The sequence below is a fragment of the Manacus vitellinus genome, unplaced genomic scaffold, assembly GCF_001715985.3.
Source record: "Manacus vitellinus isolate BGI_N305 unplaced genomic scaffold, ASM171598v3 scaffold_47_pilon, whole genome shotgun sequence".
Taxonomy (NCBI): domain Eukaryota; kingdom Metazoa; phylum Chordata; class Aves; order Passeriformes; family Pipridae; genus Manacus; species Manacus vitellinus.
In genome coordinates, this window is record NW_021940585.1 from 521,391 (window position 1) to 540,621 (window position 19,231).

At 46.2% G+C, this 19,231-nt stretch overlaps 1 protein-coding gene across 1 annotated transcript in view; it reads left to right on the forward strand.

The window, feature by feature from the left end:
* The first annotated feature begins 1,460 nt into the window (after window positions 1-1,460).
* LOC103763023 (protein phosphatase 1 regulatory subunit 12B) overlaps window positions 1,461-19,231 on the forward strand; it is a 63,532-nt gene continuing 45,761 nt past the window's right edge. The window contains exons 1-2 of the mRNA XM_029962472.1: window positions 1,461-1,472; window positions 5,688-5,795. Coding sequence (XP_029818332.1) covers window positions 1,461-1,472; window positions 5,688-5,795 — 120 coding nt within the window. The remainder of the gene's footprint in view (window positions 1,473-5,687; window positions 5,796-19,231) is intronic.

Below are 19,231 nucleotides of genomic sequence, written 5' to 3' on the forward strand. Positions count from 1 at the left end.
GGCTGTCGGTAAACAAAGGGTGACAGGGCGCTGCGAGCCGAGCCCCGCTCAGCCGCTGTCACGGCACAGCCCCGGCTGGCCTGTTCCAGCCGGGCAGCGTGATGTACCGGGCTTTTGCAGGGTTATTAAGGAGCTTAATTAGCAGAATAAAGATCGAGGGGCTGTCAGGGCTGCTGGCCAGCTGGCCAGTTTGTTAGTTTTTGGAAAACTTCTGCCTTTGTGCTTTTGGGGTCTGCTGAAATAGCAGCGATGCTGGGAAAATTTCCCCAGGGGAATGTGGATTTGCAAGGTCAGGAGTGTCTGGTCAGCCCCTGTGTTGTGTTTTATCAGAGTTGCCTTGAAACTCCTCAAACTGCTCCTTTGGCAGGGAGCAGAGGGTGCCCTCATCGCCGATAAGCGACATAGATTCTATTAATATTCAGCCAAATGTGCTGAAGATAGTACAAAGTGGTCCCAGGAATTGACTGTGGAGTGGTAAAGCCTTGGCTGTTGAGAAACGTGTGCTGTGTTTCATCCGTAGCCTTTGCCGTCCTTGTGTAAATGAGCAGGAATGCGAGGAAGCATGTGAAATTGCCATCCCAGATATTGGGAAACCTGTTGTTATCTAAGACTGATAGAGAATTTAGCAGGGGTTGTGAAATCAGTGTCCCACATTGGTGCATCTGGTCAGTGAAATGAATCCGATTTGGATCCGGGCCAGCCTCAGGAAGAAAATTTTCTTAGCTCAAGATCTTGTAGATTAAGAATGTGGTGTAGCAACAGGACCGGGAAAGAAGCACCATCAGGAATAACATCTGGAAATAATGTTTGTAAAGAATAGCATGTTAATGGCACAAATAGCAGGACAGTCGCTGAGCTGATCAGGATTTCTGCTCCGCTGGGATGCTGTTACTGAAGCATTTGGGACGTGTGTCAGCCGGTTCAGGAGCTCACTGGCTCCTGGCTGTCAGGGAACAAGGGGAGAGAAGACTGATACATTTTATTCTGGACTTCCAAAAATAAGTTATGAAGCAAAGAGCGTGAGAGCTCACAGATCCTCAGGTTGAATAAGACTTCAGCTGGCAAAGCAGTGAACTTTGTGATGGCTCAGCTTTCTTTTGGTTGGTTGTGGGTTTTGGTGTAGTGGTAGCAAATAAGTTACGCTGCACAAGTACTCTCCAGTCTGGCATTTGTCCATTTATTAACAGATAAATAAGTAGTCCTATAGATGCTGGTAAGAGCCGGTTACTGAAAAGCATTTTGACAACCAAGAAGGCTGAATTTAAGGTGGATAGAAGCATGGTAGAGTTGGGATGACTTCATGAGGGCTTTCCAGCCAGGATTGGTTGTGATCTCCTCAGAACTGCCCAGGTCCTTGCTGATGGAGGTGATGTGACCTTTGGCCAGAGGTGTCTGGTGAAGTGCATTGGACTTGTCCAGCAACGGGCGATGAGCTCAGCAAGGTCATGCTGCTGGAGTCCATGGCGGGCCATGTAGTGACAGGCAGGCTGCACATTTAATTCTGCCTATGTAAAGGGTACAGAATTGTGTTATTATGTGTCTTAGGATCACGGTATCGGGTGACACTGACCAGTAACACCAAGGGCTTGATACTTGGAAGAGCTTTGGATGAGGAGCGGCGGAGCAGATGCTGGCAGTACCAGCCAGCTGCTTACGTGAAGGGTTTCTTCACTAACTTGACAGGAAGGGAGGGTGACCTTACTGTGACTGGAATAAAAACTTTGTTCCAATGTCCCATGGATGCATTAACATTTTTGCTGAGCAGTGATGAGATATTCTTGCACACCCAAATGGAACAAAGGCTGTTTTGTTAGAGGTTGTGTTGTACATGTGTATCCTGAGTCTGTAAATCTGTATCAGATGAAAATGTTTATTAGCGTGGTTGGGGAGGTTGTTATGAGTTCCTTATCAGTGAACCTGGCCAAAATATGTTTGTTTTCATATTACTTGGAGAATAATACTGCCTTATGGTAAAGTGTCAGCCAGACCAGTTAGGTTGGGGGTCCCCAGAGCTCTGGTTGAGAAATGGAATGATGTAGTACCCGTGAGGATATTTCAGTAACTTCTCTCAGTGTTAGAATCACAATGTTACATTGTGATGGTGGTGACCCTCTGCTCTCATTTCATACATGTGAAACCAAAGGGCCACATAATAAGGAAGAAAGTCCTACATGTTAAAAAGAGCTGGCTTTGTTGAAAGAAAAATCAAGTAAATTTTTTTTTTTTTAATTAAAGAACGTAATATTAAGTGAGACTTGCTCTGGACGAGCGAACAGGTCTTTTTAGATAATGGAAGGGTTAACAATGTCAATTGACTTAATTTGTCAGAGATGGCAGCTGCTTCCACAAAACCTAAGACCAGTCTTACAAATTGGGTTAGTTTATTTGAAACACAACGTGGCCCCAAACGTTGTGTGTTGTTCACAAAGATAAAATTACACTTTCTCTGGTATCTGGGCCACTGTGACTAAGACCCATTGTGTGCTTGCTGGGTGAGAAGCTGCTTCTGCTATTTATAGCCACGAAGCTGTATTTTGAAAATAACCTTTTAAATTACAAGTGGTATTGCTGAGCCTCCAACCTGTGTCATCGTCCTCTTTGGAGGCACCGGGTGCAGCACAGACCTGCACCACAGCCAGTGTCTGCTGTGAAATCACCTGGGTGGTGACTTCAGCTCTCCTTTATCTCCCTCAGTGCCTGAAGATTGCTGCTGGATGAACATCAGTCCCCTATTTTCAGTTATTAACTTAGACTGTATTCAGTGAATTATTTTTGGCAATGGTTTTGTGTCAAATGCAGAATGGAAAGGGAGACATTACTTAAATGTGAGTGAACATTTAGAAATCATTGAGAAAGCTGCTTCCAGTTGGTGAAGTGAACTGTTGGCTGTTGAACTTCTCTAGTGTTTGCAAGTGGTGGAAAATGGGCATGAACTGCTCCCTCTGTCTCTTGAGTGACAGAGCCAATGGAAGAGTAAACTTGTATGAAAATTGAGTCTTAAGGGGAAGAAGTCTGCTGCTTCTAGTTGGGAAAGCATCTCCAAATACAATAATAGTAGTGCTTGTTTGTCTTCAAGGACAGTTCACAAAGGATCACAGCAAAGATTGTTTATCCTCTGTCTGCCCTTTGATGATTTACCCTCTTTCCCTTTGGTCTGTTCCAAGGAGAAGTGAGTTGCTCATGAAATAACTCATGTCATTTACAGTACTCTGCAAGTACCTCGGCACATGCTGTTTACTTGTTTTTGGGTGCTGGGCACTTGTGCTTATTCAGAAGCTGCTTCCTGAAAAGTCAGGTACTTTGTGTGGTGTCTCTGGGTTAGGTGGAGGCTGGAACCTCTCCAGGAGATCCTGGTTTAAGTTATTCTTCCTTCTGAGCCACAGCTGTAAAATTGCAGGTATGTCTTGGATGCTGCTTTATAAAGCTCCGAAGACCAATATGTCAAAAGGGTTGGGAAATTTTCAGTTACTGCTCAGCAAATTTGCCCTTTCCTCCCTTCTGAAGGTTGTGTACAGTCCTAGCAAAGCAGAGGCAGCAAAATTTTTGGACAGTCCTAAAACCATCCAGGGGAATACGTTACAGAGCACTCTGATCACAGCAGTCTGGAGACTCTTGGAAGAATCACTGAGGTCCCAACGCTGGAACAAAATCTGGAGACTGAGGGGAAGAAAGAGAGGATTCATGTGTGGATTGATACTTTCCCTAGCTAGGACATCACTACTGGAGAGCATGGAGCAAAGGGTTGGGACTGCAATAGTGCCTGAAGCAGCCCGGGTTTGTTTTATAGGATAACTGAGGTAGATCCAACCCACACAGTAAAGTGCTGTACTCCTACAGCCACAGCTTCTGGGAGAATCATGGAATGACATCAAGGAATTGTTAAGGTTGGAAAAGCCCTCTAAAATCATTGAGTCCAACAGTGAACCCAGCACTGCCATGTTCACCACTAAACCATGTCCCCAGGTGCCACATCCACATGTCTTTTGAACACTTCCAGAGATGGTGACTCTACTGCTGCCTGAGCAGCCTGGTCCAGTGCCTTTCAGGGAGGAAATTTTCCCAATATTCAACCTAAACCTCCCCTGGTACAACTTGAGGCTGTTTCCTTTTGTCCTGTCCCTTCTTCCCTGGGAGCAGAGCCTGACCCCCACCGGGCTCCAACCTCCTGTCAGGGAGCTGGAGAGAGTGAGAAGGTCCCCTCTGAGCCTCCTTTTGTCCAGTCTGGGCCCCCCCAGCTCCCTCAGCTGCTCCTTATCAGACCTGTGCTCCAGACTCTTCCCCAGCTTCATTTACTTTCCCTGGACACAGAATTTCTTAATCACCAAAAGGTAACAACCAGTTTGTGCCCTGAAAAGTGAGGAGATGACACAGTGTACAGTGGCATGAAAACTCTTGAATGAATGTTCAGGTACCCCATCTTTGGGGCATCACAGCTGTGCTTTAAGGTAGTTCAGCTTCTGATCTTTAAGTGGTGACGATAGTGTCATAAATCAGGCTGCATTTTTTAAGATTGGGTGGCTGCATTGCCTAAAAATACATTCATCCTCAGAAGAGAAGGTTATCTAGGGAGAGTCATACCTTTCCCGGTGCCCTGTGCAGAGTTCCTTTCCAAAGGCCTCTGCCAGGGAAAATAGAAGTTGCAAGCTGTTTGTGCTGCATTTAACACTGCTCATCAAACTGAAATATGGCACTGTCAAAAATAGGGTTTATCACTAGGGAAAGAGAGATTTTGGGTTTCAGTTAAAAATGGGAATGCAGTAACATGTACCATCCCATAGTACTCTGAATAAAGTGAGAGAGCTTGGAAGTTGCCTACAATACACCAGGAATTTATTAGACAAAATAGTTAAGATCCAAATTGCAGTTTTATCAACCTCATGCTTTTATTTTCCTCCCTTTGGCTGACTCAGTCCCTTTTCTGGCTTGATGTTTTGTCCCTGTGGGTTCATTTGTCTGTCCCTTGCATCTCTATTTCTGAACAGTCTCCTAAGTGGGCAGAAATAAGTCTAGACTACACTAACCTTGAGCTGCAGTGAGTTGGAGCCTGGGAGAGGTGCTGCTCTTGGCGAAGGGGAGGAAACCCTCCCCTGGTGTGGTTTGGGGCACTTTCTCGACTGGTTGGTTTGGCTTCTGGAAACTGAAGCCAACCACAGCATTCACTCAGTACTGGATGCTGGGAGGAAACACCCTGTGTTTTAGTAAGTAGATGGGTATTTGGGAGGGGAAATGTGCATCTTCATTGCTTCTTTCCTCAGCCTCTGTTTATCCTACTTGTGATTCCACGCATCAGGCTCTGCTGCTCCCCAGAAACAGGGAGCAAGGGAGCTCATGGGATTTTCAGCTCCAGCTTCCTTCATGGCAGCAGCTGGAAGTGCTGAACCTGGTCCTTCAGTGCTGCCTGTGGAAAGGTTCTCATCTCCACTGCAGCTGCTGGGCAGTCCACATCTCTGGCCCCACATGGAAAGCTCCTTTGGGAAGCTTTTAGGGAAAGCTTGTTGTGCCTAACGTATACTGAAAGCTTTCTGGCTTCTGCAAATGAAATTCTTGAGCCTGCATTAGAGGTGGAGACAAGTCTTGAGGGCTGCGTCCTTGTCTGAATCAACATGGTTTGATAAGATTGAAAGCCAGCTCAGCAAAAACTGCAGAAATGAGCAGTGAGTGCAGCGGGATGGTCCCCGCTCCAGCAGTGCGGGGTCCTGCAGCTCCCGTTGGCGTGGCTGGAACCTGCTCAAACAGTCAGTGCATTTCTGTGCAGAACTCTCAGCTCTAGCCTAGATGAAATTGCTGTCATCCTGGTATTATTTTTTGCAATTTATAATGCCTCTTGCTTTTTTTATCTGTGAGTGTTAGGGGCTGGGAGCTGTTTCTATTTCAAAGCGGTTTAGAGATTTAGAATTCACATTAAGTACTGTGGGGCTTGTGAGACATCTCAAGTGGTGTGCCTTGTAATATACTGAGATAATAACTGCCTAATATTAAAATATAAGACTTCTCAGTTGGTATGCTGGCTTCCAATTGAGGATTATTATATACCATAAGTCAAACAGGCCTGTCAGACTGTGCATATTAGAGCAATCTGTTTTAAGAAGTTTGGGAGAGGGGAATATTATATAAGTAGTTGTATAAATTGATATTTCATTCTTTCTGACTTTTGAATACAAATGAAGGCAGGTGGAACATTAAAAACTCTGAAACATCTGATTTGGTTTTTAAAAAATTGCATTTGTGCACAAGGCTGGGGTAAAAAAAATGAAGGAAAGAGAAGCCCAAAGCCTTTCAGGGGAATGGCAGCCCCCACTCTCCAGTGACAAGCTTTCCACTGAGTGAACTGTTTGACCTAGTGATAATGGTATGGCCCCAGCACAGGGAAGGTGCCCAGTATAAATCCTGGGATCTGAGTCTGCAGTTTATTTTCAGCTGTCCTTCTGAGGGGAGGTGCCACAGCTGTCCCTGCCATCTCCTTTCTTGGGCTGCAGCAAAATGATCTGTGTGGGGAGGAAAGGTGCAGGAGGAGCTGGGCCTTGTGTCTTAGGCCTTAGCAGGAAAACTTCACTTGCTAAAAGTGTTGAGATCAGGCTGGATGGGGCTTGGAGCAACCTGGGCTAGTGGAAGGTGTCCCTGCCCATGGCAGGGGGTGGAATGGGGTGAGCTTTAAGGTCCCTTCCAACCCGAACCATTCGATGATTCTATGGAGGAATGATTTGGTGGGGATTTAGGTGCCTGTTTTCCTGGGGGGTCACTTCAGCATGAATGGATTTCAGAACAAGCTCGTGGTGAATTTACTCTGTACAGGCCTGTGCAGAGATGTTTCGAGCTGCTGTGAACTTGTTGAAGATGCAGATAATGGGATCCAGAGCACGGCTGGGAGATGGGGCTCCAACCTGCACAGCTTCCAGGAGCCAAATTTTATTTCCTCTCTTCACTCCAGAGATGTCCCACCTCTTACTGTGGTGGAACAGGACCATTCTTAAATACTTAAGACGTTTTTCAGAGGAACTTTGCTTTTCTAGATTCACAGACCAGTGAGAATGATATCCCACAGCCACATCCCAGGAGTCAGGCCTTCCACTCCACATTAAGCTATTGACAGTAACAAATGTCAAAATCCTTGATTTAGGCACCTACGCAATTTCTCGTGACAGTTTTCATTCATAATAATTACAATGTGTGGTACTTACAAGTGATTAGTAATTTAGAAAATACATCCGTGTGCTTTCTTGTTAAATATTTTCCTGTTAAACAAATTTTGGAAAGCTCCTTCCAGCTTTAAACTCTTAGCTTAAATGTAGGCTTTGCTCATCTGAAGACAAACCAAAACCAGTGAAAATTCACTGTTTAAGAGTAAATGGTGTGGTTTTTTTTTTTCTTTTTAATGCTGCTTTTATTTAGTAGCTTCTTTCTTGTAGCTGGGCAAAATAAGACAGCCTCAACTTGTAGGAGTCTCACTGGAAATGTTTCCATAATACAATAAGCTGACCTTGCAGAGGCACACAAGCAGCTTCAGTGTTGCTTTTCCAGCATTCAGCCTTGCTCATAAATCTTTGTGAGATGTACAGAATGCAGAGTGACCACCTGCCATCAGCTTTTTATGTGTCACTGCCTTTTCAGGGTAAAACTAAACCTGGCCCCTCTCCGATCCCCTGGGCCAGAGCATTGATTTGCCACAGTGATTGCTCACCGTCCATTTCTGGAATCTCTCTGAAGCCACCTCCTATTTATAATTTGTCATTCCTCGCTGTCTTGGTTAATGCAATTTCGTTACAAAGCCTCATGCTTTTTTACATCTGAAATCAGGCAATAGCAGCAACTCCTGGTCCAGCTTGTCTAAACACAAGTGCTGGGTTAGTGAGGGGACTCTAGCAGGGATTTAGGGAACTGAGGGGACCATGTATGGGCTCTGCCCAAACCTGGCTTATGTCTGTTTAGTTTGCACTTGTAAATATAAGACCATTACCCAGGGGGATGTAAACCAGCTTGAAGCTGGTAGGGCCTGCACAGGGAGCTGTGCCTGATTCACCACACGGGTTTTGTGCTCGAATTGGAGTATCTGGAAGTGCTGCTGCCATGGTTTCATTCTGAAGTCAGAGTACAAGGTGCAGTTCCTCTTCATCTGCCAGGAATTTTAATTCATATGGATTGTCAGCCTTACCCAAAACAAGTATTGGAGTGACAATTATAAAAAAGGGGGAAAGCAACTTTTTGCATGGGGAGATAGTGATAGGACAAGGGGGGAATGGTTTTAAGATAAAAGTAAAGAGATGTTGGGAATAAATTCTTCCCTGTGAGGGTGGGGAGGCCCTGGCACAGGTTGCCCAGAGAAGCTGTGGCTGCCCCATCCCTGGAAGTGTCCAAGGCCAGGTTGGACAGGGCTTGGAGCAACCTGGGACAGTGGAAGGTGTCCCTGACCATGGCAGGGGGTGGAATGAGGTGAGCTTTAAGGTCCCTTCCAACCCAAACCAGGTTGGGATTTTGTGACCTGTTACACTTTGATACTTCATGCAAGACATGTCAATAGGGATTTCAGGATTTCTCCCTTGGAAGATTGCTGGTGGAGGTGAACGCTGCCCTTTGAGTGATGGGGCTTGCTTTAATTGTTTTGGTAGAGCCAGATATCTATATCTATATATCTATGTATCCATATATCTTTGTATCTACATATATTTATTTTTGTATCATTGCTCTGAGTTACATCATTAACAGAGACTCTGCCTGTCCAACAGAAGTCATCAGAATATTTATCTTCAATACTGTTGTGGTATTGGAGGGTGAAATGTTCTAAATTTTTCTCTAACAAGCCACTTTTTCTACTCCATTTATTCTCTGGTTTCTGTAAATGAGATGACACACTCTCAGCATGGACAGGTTTGGTGTTTATGTGGATAAGACCAAATCTGAGCTAACTGATTGCATTAGCAGAGCCAACACCTGTCCAGGAAGAGGTGCACATCCTGAGCCTGCACTGGGCAGCCACACAAACACCACACACTTGCCAAGTGTCTGATTTATTTTTTTTTTTAAAGGGATATGATAATGCCAGTGGCAGTTCCTGTGCTAGAGAACCACAGACCCTTGTTTGGGTCTTTTACTGACCATCACAGCTGACGTCCATATGACTGACACATTGCAATAATTTAACCATTTCTCTGGCAAAGATGCTTTCAAAGCAGCTTGATGGCACATGTGAAATGCTATGTTCTAGCCTATTACCACATCATCATCTTTCAGGCAGAATTAGGAATTCTGAGCTGAAATAGCTCTCTAGAACAGGTAGCAAAGAAAGATCTGCTGACTTACTTCCTAATGAGTTAAACCTTCAAAGCCGGTTTCATCACTTGATCCTGGTTTTCAGTTCTTCCCTGGCTTCATGCTCCTTCCCTGTGTTCTCAGGAAGCCAACTGATCTACTCCATGCTCCAGCCAGCTCCACTTACTGTGGGCTGATGTTCTCATCATTCCCTTTTAGGGGAATCTCTGTGCCCTGCATAGGCTTTGAAAGGTAGAACTTGTGTTCAAAATGACTGTTTCAAAGACTCTGGAGAAGCAGAAAGTCACTGTTGTGTCACAGAGTCTCTTCCAGACAGCTGTAGTGATAGTCCATAAAGCACTTACTGTGACTGTCTGTCCTCTGGCTGCTCAGCCTCCCTGAGAGCTTGGCAGGTCATTTGGTGCAGAGCTGCTGTACAGCCAGTTGTCCCAGTCTGTGCTGGTGCAAGGGGTTATTCTGTCCCAGAGGCAGGAGACTTTGCCTTGGTTATCCCTCCCTCACAAACCCTCCATCAGACCCCTTCTCTAGCCTGTGTCCTCTGAGAAGGACCTCCTGCCCGAGCCACGCCAGCAGTTTGATGTCATCTACAAACTTCTTGAGAGTGCTCTCTGTCCCGTAATTAATGTTAATTGAGTTTGTTAATGAAGACATGGATTTGTATTGGCCTCAATACCAGCCCTGAGGGGTGCTGCTGGTAATCAGCTGCCAGCTGAACTTTGTACAGCTGATCACCTTTTGAGCCTGGTATCCCAGGCAATTTTCCATCACCTTATCATCTGCTCCTGCAGTCCAGTTCCTGCTAAGAACACTGTCAGTGACGGTGTCAAAGGTGTTCCACACTCACTCTCCTGTCCTCCACACAGCCATCTCATGGAGGGCAATCAAGTTAGGCAAGATTTACCACTGGTAAATCCAATCTGGTGGTTCCCAGTCACCACCACCTCCTGCTGGAAATGGCCATCAGGAGGATTTACTACACAGCCCTTCCAGGGACTGCGTTGGGACTGACAGGCCTGTGGTTCCCTGGATCCTTCTTACACGATGGGGTGATGTTTGCATGTCATCAGACCTCCCTTTGTCACCAAGACCTTTGAAAGATGACAGTGATTTGCAGTGACATTAGCCAACTCCCTCCTAAGCCATGTGAGTATCCCACGTGGTCCCAAAAGTGATCCATGATCATTCCTTCCCCTTCATTCCCTGGGCTGAGGCTCTGGTGCTGCCCAGTGGAGCTAACAGGACTAGTCTGTATTTCCTGGGAACTGTCCATTCCCTCAAGTGTGTGTGCAGGGCTGTCAGATGCAGGACTGCTCTAGCTGTGGGCTGCAGAAGCTTCAGTCTTACTTGTGTCTGGCTCTTTGCAGTGACTGTCACATGCTCCTAGAACCACAGAACCACAGAATGGTTTGGGGCAGAGGGGACCTTAAAGATCGTCTCACTCCAACCATGGCAGGGACAGTTTCCAGTAGACCAGATTGCTCAAAACCCTCTCCAGCCTGGCCTTGAATGCTGGCAGGGTTGGGACAGTTCTGTGCACAGCAGACGAACCATTCCTAGGGCATTTTCCTGGTTTTCTTGTCTCTCTGATTTATTTTTTTTTCCCCTTTCTAAAAATTCGAATTTTACGGTGAAGTCCCTGCCAGGAGGGAAATAGAAGAGGTTCTTTCTACTTGACTTGTCTCTTCAGCAGCATTCAGTCCTGCAGGAATATGGCCAGTGAGCAATTCCCGTTGTCTCATGTGGTACCTTCTCTACTTTTTGGTGTAAACCTGCCCGACATCACTAATGATTCCAAACTGCTTGTCTGTCAACACCCATTCAGTTTTAAGGCAGGTCATGACCCCTTTCCTTTGGGAGCAAACACACAGTCAGAAGTGCTGCTGGGCAGTTATCTGCCAGGGGAGATGATGACAGTGGATTTCTGTTTCCTGCTACCCCTTCAGTAAATGCTTCTTCCCCATCCTGCAGCACAGACATCAGTGGCTCTTAAGGCTGGGGTATTCTCTTGGCTGCCTTAATTTTACTAATGGGCTTAGCAATTCCTTCCAGTTGCTGAGAATGCTTCTCCCTGCTCCCATGTGCTGACACTGGAGGAAATGCTATAAAGCTGAGTGGACATTTTTGGCTTGTGAGCCCACTTTAGTGGAGCCCATTTTACTTTCAGTCCAGCTACCAATTTAATCACTCCTTCACTTCAGATATTAACTGTTGCTCAGTGCCATCTGATATGGAAAGGGGGTGCAGGAGGCACCAGGTAGGGATTAGGCTCTGGCAGAGGATCAATAGCCCCTGAGTGGTGGATGCTTCATCCCTGTGGATCAACTGGAAGAGTGAACAGCCATGAGCCAGCAGGCTCAGCTTGGCCCTTGGTAAAACATGATGTAGGGTCCCACTTTGCTTAACCTCAGCACCCCACCGACTCGTGACAGGTCAGACAGGGCTGTTCAGCCCCACGTGTCCAGCCTATGCCCAGCTGATGGATGTGCTGCCTCGGGGAGCTGGGTTTAAGGAGTAGCCTTGAGTGCCAAACCTTGGTGCAAGCAAAGCCCTGCTCCTGCCAGTGGGTGGGGAAACCTGGCTAGTAGGTAGGAGTGAGCAGCTCCTGTGGCTTGGAGATCCAACCTTTCTGGAAGTGAGGCAGTGAGGGGACAGCAAGACTTGGCAGCTGCAATCCCTGCCTTGGACCAGGTGGAATTGCCTCTGGCTTGGAAGGAAAGGAAGCCGTGGGGAAAAGATCCCTGTTTAACAGCCTGTGGCTCTGTGTTCCTTTCAGTAGTCCTGGGTGGGAAGTGGCTCTTGTTTGTTTGCTGTTCCTGGGCAGTCCACCATGTGCTGAGTGCTCTGCATTCCCAGGTGTGTGTGCTGCTCCAGGGCTGCCTGGATGCTTTCTGGACCAAAGTGCTGCTCCAGAGGTCCTGACTGCCCTGGAGCTGTTGAGCTTTGTCTCCAGTCCCTGTGTCACTTGCCTACCCACTGCCATTGTTTCCCAGACTCTCTGTCATATCACTTCTCAGTCTAATTCATGTGGGGGAAGCTGAAAGGCAATAGACTCCCCTGCAGCTCCTCAGGGGCTGCACTTTTCATCCAGGTGCCCTGGGGGCCAAGAAGGCCAATGGGATCCTGAGGTACATTAGGAAGAGCAATTCCAGCACATCGGGGAGGTGATCCTCCCCCTCTCCTCAGCCCAGGTGAGGCACTTCTGGAGTGCTGTGTCCAGTTCTGGGCTCCTCAGCACAAGAGAGACGTGGAGCTCCTGGAGCAGATCCCAGCAGAGGATACAGAGATGATGAAGGGACTGGAGCATTTCTCTTATGAGGAAGACCTGAGGGAACTGGGCCTCTTCAGCCTCGAGAAGAGATGCTGAGAGGGGACCTCCTCAGTGTCAGTCATTGTCTGCAGGGAGGGTCAGGGGATGGACCAGGCTCTGCTCCGTGGAGCCCAGCAATAGCATGAGACAATGGGCAGAAGCTGAACAGGAGGAAGAACTTCTTCACTGTGTTGTGTGACCGAGCACTGGAACAGATTCCCCAGAGAGGCTGTGGGATCTCCCTCACTGTAGATGTTCCAGAACCATCTGGACACAATCCTGTGCCATGTGCGCTGGGATGGCCCTGCTTGAGCAGGGGGGTGGGACCAAATGACCCACTGTGGTCCCTTCTAAAGTGACCATTCTGAGGTTCTGTGTCCTCAGTGGGAGATGAGCTGCACCTTAGGTGCTGGTATAGACAGAGGTACTCAGATGCTGGTGTGTTAGTCCTCTGTGGAAAGGCTCAGTGCATGAGCCTTCCAAGTGTCAGGTAGGATCACCCACCCCTCCTCCCCTGGGGCTGCAGCCCTTCCCTGTTCCCACACACATGGATGCAGAAGGTGAGGTGTACGTGGAGAGGAGACAAATAGAACTTCTGCAGACTTCTGCATATTGGATTGGTGGAACAGGGGACTTCCAATAAGGAAAATTAAAAAATGGTGATTTAGTGGAATTTAAATCCTAATTATTTCAGACTGGAAAGAATGATATATTGTTCCTTGTGACATATCATCTTTTATATGTCATGGCCTGTGTGTATTCTCCTCTGTATCTTAAATCACTGTAGTAGGTACAGGCTCTATTCAGGGAGCACACAGAATCCCGAGGGTTTTTTCTGGAGAGTATTGAGAGAGTCTGAGTCTTGGATACAGCTCAACGGAATAGTTTCAAATGACAAATCTGTCCCAGTGTTGCCATTGTGTGATGAACAGTTTTGTAGTGTTTCTCAGCAATACCAGGGCTGCATTGCCTTCAGTCTTTCCTGTACAAAGATCTCTTGAAATACAAATAAAAAATTCGGCTTTCAGAGCTTTCCCAAGCTGCAGTATTGACAGAAGAGGTTCCAGAACTGCTCAGCAAATTAAAAGTGTTGGGTCTTCAGCACCAGCTGGTATTTTGTCATGAGAAACTGGCACATGCAGTCACTGAGCTATAATCTGTTGTGTTTAGTATATCTTAAAACACTTAAGCCACTACCATGGAATGTCAGTGGGAAGTGACAGTTCTCCATGTGGTGCCAATTTCCATAAGGAACTCTAAGGAGAACTGGAAAATGATGATCCCAAAGGAGGCAAAAAGCATGTGGATTGGAGAAATGTGGTGGAGGTGGTATGTTTGGATTTCCAAAATGCTCTTCACAACACCCCTCAATGGAAACCCTAAGAAATAAAGCTGTTGTCAAATAAAAAGAGATCTTATCTTTGATTAATTACTACCTGAAAGAGAGAAAACAAAGGATCAGTTTGCAGGGGGAAGGTGAGTTATCCTGTGCATCACCCCTGGAGTCTGTGCTGCTCTGCACACCCTTAGGTGAGACAGAAAAGAGAATATAGAGCAAGGACACAGTTTGCCAAGGGTCCTGCACAGTCAGGATAATGAAGTAAGAGCTGGCAGTGAAGAGTGTTACAATATTGGCCAATTTGCTGATAAAGTGGCTGGCAAAATTTGGTCCATAAAGGGGGAGTAATGTTTATGGGGAAACAGTGGCTTCCAATGCAGCTGTTACAGACTGGAAAAGGTTTTCTGGGGATTTAATGTAATAGCATGGAATTACATGCAGTGGCTGAAAAAACAAAGCAAACCTTAGGAACTATTAAGAAAGGAATAAATAAAGCAGATATTATAAAGGCAGCATTAAATTTATGTTGTGCCTCTGTATAGATTATTAGTATGCACATTCCTCTTTCTACCGTCTCAAAAAAAATGTAGTTAAGAGAAAGAGATGGGAAATAACAGCAAGAAGATGAAAATCATTGAATGGTTTCTATACCAGGAAAGATCAAAACTGTCTGTGATTCTTTCTGACTGATGGAAAGCCACAAGTACAGATTGAGGGATCCAAAATTTTATGTAAAATGGGATTAGGAACGTTTATTTTTTTCCCACAAGGAAGAATTAAAGAACATCAGCGTTTTAAAACATTTTTTTTTTTCATTCTGTGTAAAATTCAGCTGTGGAACTAATTGCTTTAGGACATAGCTCATACCAGAAGCTTCAGTGTGTTCAGAATCTGCGTGATGGGTGCAAGTTCTAGCTCTAAGTTAAGCTGCAGATCACCAGGCTCTAGGATGGGTGAATGATATGAAGAACAATTAAAAAAGCATTAGTTGCTACAGGTAAGAGTCAAGAAGAGAAAGTAAGATGGGGAGAATTAATAAGGCCAAATACCTTCTCAAATGTTAAAGCAATAGTTTTAAACTGAATATCCAGCGCTTTTTAGGAGGCTCAGTAATCCCACCCTGCAGAAATAGTGGGCAATTCTGCTTTGTATTTAGTGGAATTTTATTGAATGTTTGGGTAACTTACTGCAGTGGCATGAAGATTATATTTCATAGCGTGCTCTAAAGCAGAAGAAAGCATATGTATGTATGTAGGATGTCACCTTGCTAATCCAGGAGGGTTTGGAGCATTTTTCTATTCCTGGCTCTCAGTGGCCTGAGCTGGTACATCTGACTGATCAGAGCGTCGAGGTGTTCATGCAGGGAATGGATTTCATCTTTGTGGTTTGCACTGGATTTTCTTCTCCCTCTTGGATGGCTGACAAACAGAATTTGACCTTCGCAGCCCTAAATGGTTTGTCTTTTAAATGGATGTCACTTGTGTTGTTCTGAACAAGCATTCCCTCGTGCTGAATAAGATAAGTGGTAACTGTGTCTCTCTCTGGATGAGAGACTTCGGGGCCATGCCAACCTGTATGGCAACGGAGCCAGGGTTTGAACTTCAGAGCATATTGCACAGGTTATTTTTGATCCCTTATTAATAGCTGCTATAGAAGGAGCCCCCGTGTCTTATAAGGATTCCGGGTGTTGGCTTCTCCTTGCTTCTCCTCAGCCTACAACTCAGTCCACAAAAGCCATTCTTTTCCGTTTAGTTTAGGTGCTGTTAATCTGAAAGAAAATTGTTCAACATTGCAGAAAGTGAGCAAGGAACAAAGAATTGATTGTAACCCTTGGGAGGGGATCCATGTGCTGACAGCATGCCCAGCTTCCTGCAAATTGTGCTCAGGACTTCAATTCAAGCCCTGGCCTAAACAAGAACTGCTGCATTAGGGGAAAATAAGGCATTTTGATGTAATCTGATTCCAGGATTACCTTTTAAATTACAGTGTTGTGGTGATGAAACAAACCCTCACAGTCTTGGAGATTTGGGGATCAACCTGTTGTTGACAAAGCTACCAGCTTTTTTTAATATATAATTTATTTATTTTAATCATAGAATGAGGGAATCAATTATGTTGGAAAAGACCTCCAAGATCATCAAGTCCAACCTTTGACCAAACACCACCTTGTCAACTAGACCATCCTATAAGTGCCACATCCAGTTATTTCTTGAACACCTCCAGGGATGGTGACTCCACCACCTCCCTGGGTAGCCCCTTCCAATGCTTAATGACCCTTTTATAAAAAACATTCTTCCTGATGTCCAACCTGAACCTCCTTTGGTGCAACTTGAGGCTGTTTCCTCTTGTCCTGTCCCTTGCTACCTGGGAGAAGAGCCTGACCCCCATCCTGCTAATGTGTTGCTCTGGCCTGATGTCAGTCTCTAACCACTCACCCCTTCTCCAGTCTGTCTAAGGTGGTTTCCTAATGCTTTGGCTTCTTGTAGCAGTGCTTGGATAGTTCTCCTTCTGTGGTGTGATGCTGAAAGCTGCATCTCTTCTGCTGCCATTTGTTCAGCCTGTTGTCGTTTGCCCACAGACCAGTCTGGGCTGTCTTGGTGGTGGGGACAGGCAGCTGCACTTGGAGAGTTCCAGACATGTGGCTGGAACAGGTCACAGAAGCCCTTCTGAGCCAGTCCTCTGCACTAAGGCATGACCAGGTTTACCAGAGCTCTTTCCAAAAGAGTTATCTAATCCCTTCCTAAACATCTTAGCAAAGAGCTTGTCTGCACCTCCCTTGGAAGCCTGCTCCAGGGCCTGGCAAGCTGAGCAGTCAGAATCATGGAATTCCACAGTGGCTTGGGTTGGAAGGGACCTTTAAGCTCATCTTGTTCCACCTCCCTCCCATGGGCAGGGAGGTTGCCAAGGTTGCTCCAAGCCCTGTCCAACCTGGCCTTGGACACTTCCAGGGGTGGGGCAGCCACAGCTTCTCTGGGCAACCTGTACCAGGGCCTCCCCACCCTCACAGGGAAGAATTCCTTCCCAATATCCCATCTAACCCTGCCCTCTGGCAGTGGGAATCCGTTCCCCCTTGTCCTGTCACTCCAAGCCCTTGCCCAAAGTCCCTCTCCAGCTTTCTTGAAACCCCTTTAGGCACTGGAAGGTACCATAAGGTCTCCCCAGCCAGCCCCCAATTACCCAGTGGGGATGGTAATGCAAAATTCGAAGTAATAGTATCAGTCATTGATGCTGTAACAACATATGAGTAAATGCTGTTTTGAAGGATGAAGATCCCAAGGAAGCAGCCTGGGGGCTCTCGGGGCCGGTGTGAGATCTGTGGCACAGGAGGGCTGGCGCTGCTCTCACCTAGTCAGTGATTTCCTCTGGTGCTGTGTCCTTTTTATCCTTGTTCTGCCTCTAGAATCTCCCACTTAAATGTAGGAATGTTCGTATTTTGCTTTGTTGCAAGAACATTTGTCAGGGACACTTTGAGGCTGGGCTCTGCTCCCCGCAGTTCTCTGCCTTCTCCACTTTGGTTTCATCCCACACCAGTAAAACACGATCCCTGGTTCTTATTTTTGCTGAACAGGAGGGACAGAGCTGGTCCTCATTAGTCTGTTCTGATGAGTCCTTCACACCAGTGTTTCAGAGGCACAGGGGACTGCAGGCTCTGGGATCCTGGGCTGCCCTGCACAGCCCCATCCCTGCTGTGCAGCTGCAGTGGGTTGGGGTGACAGCAGTGGGGAGTGAATGTGGAGTGAGCATCCTGCTCTCCCCAAACCTTTTACAACTTGTTCTCTTCTTATCTTTCTGAAATCTTCTTTAGGAGTTTATTTCTGGGGTACCCTACAAATAGCATAAACCGTATTTGTGATACCACAGAAATCCAGAAGAAATGCTTTTGGGAAATGTTTGGGCTTCTTGGTTTTGCAGGGGTTTTTTTGTTTCTTGTTTTGGGATTTTTTGCATTTTTTTTAAGTTAAGCTTTTTCCCATTCATGTCTACCACATCTTTCTTAGTTGTGGAGACTAGAATTTCTTATAATACAGTAAATCTGCTGCATTACATAGGGGCCTGACGATATTTTCTGATTTGTTTTGTTCCTATCCACGTAATTTCTAGAATTTGCTTTGATTTCTGAGCTTGGAGCTGATGTTTTCCTACAGCTATTTGTTATAATCCTAAGAGCTTTTTCCTGAACACAGTAATAAGCTCAGAGCCTTTCATTTTGTTACGTGACGTTAGGTGTATTTTGTGCCTGTGATTCACTCTGCAGTGATCTCACTGCATTTCATCTGCACTTGCTCAGTACTGTAAGATTCTTCAAGTTTGTCGTTTTCTTTACCCTCTTGAATAGTTTCATCAGCAAACTTTGCCTCACTAATCACCTCTTCTTCTTCATCACCTCACCTCCTCAAATGCCCTTATTTGGTGGCACAGACCTTGGGAGAGCTTTCTGCAGAGATCCCCAGGAAGGATCTATCACATATTCTGGTCTCCCCATCATGAAAATACATTTAGTCTTGCCAGAAGGGTCCCTCTTACCCAGGCAACTCAGTGGCTTCAGGAGCCTCAGAGAGGGGCCTGGTGAGAAGCCTTTAGAAGTCTTTGTGGATAAAATCATGGGATCTCCTGAGCTGGAAGGGACCCACAAGGCTCATCAAGTCCACACTCTGGCTCTGCACAGGACAACCCAAAAAATCACACCATTTATGTGAGGTGAATGTCTTGTAGCACCTGGATCTTCCTTCCCTTTGTGCCTGTTTGCCCTTCAAAAGACTCCAGTGCCTTTCTGTCACAAGACTTCCCTCTGTGAAAGCCTCGGTGGATCTTTTCCAACATAGCACAGTTTCCCATGGACTCTTCAGTATTGTGTCATTGGCTGATGTAACCCCAGCAGCTTGATTCTTCTTGGCTTTGATGAGATCTCTTCCTTCTATTCCAGGAGTTTCCTCATGTCCCACTGACTCCTTCTTTCCATCTTCTAAGCCATACACTGAGACACTTGACACTTGTCTATTTGTCTGGTGCTACACCAGAGGAGGTTTAGGTTGGATATTAGGAAAAGGTTTTTCTCCCAGAAGGTGGTTGAGCACTGGAACAGGCTCCTCAGGGAAGTGGTCACAGCCTCAAACCTGCCAAAGCTCAAGGAACATTTGGACAATGCTCTCGGGGACATGGTGGGATTGTTGAGGTGTCCCATGCAAGGCCAGGAGTTGGACTCCATGATCCTTGTGGCTGCCTCCCAACTCAGGACATTCCATGATTCTGTGATACACGTGGCCTTGACATGGTTTCCAAGAGGCTGCCCAAGCAGTCCTGCTGTCCAGCTCCTAATCTGA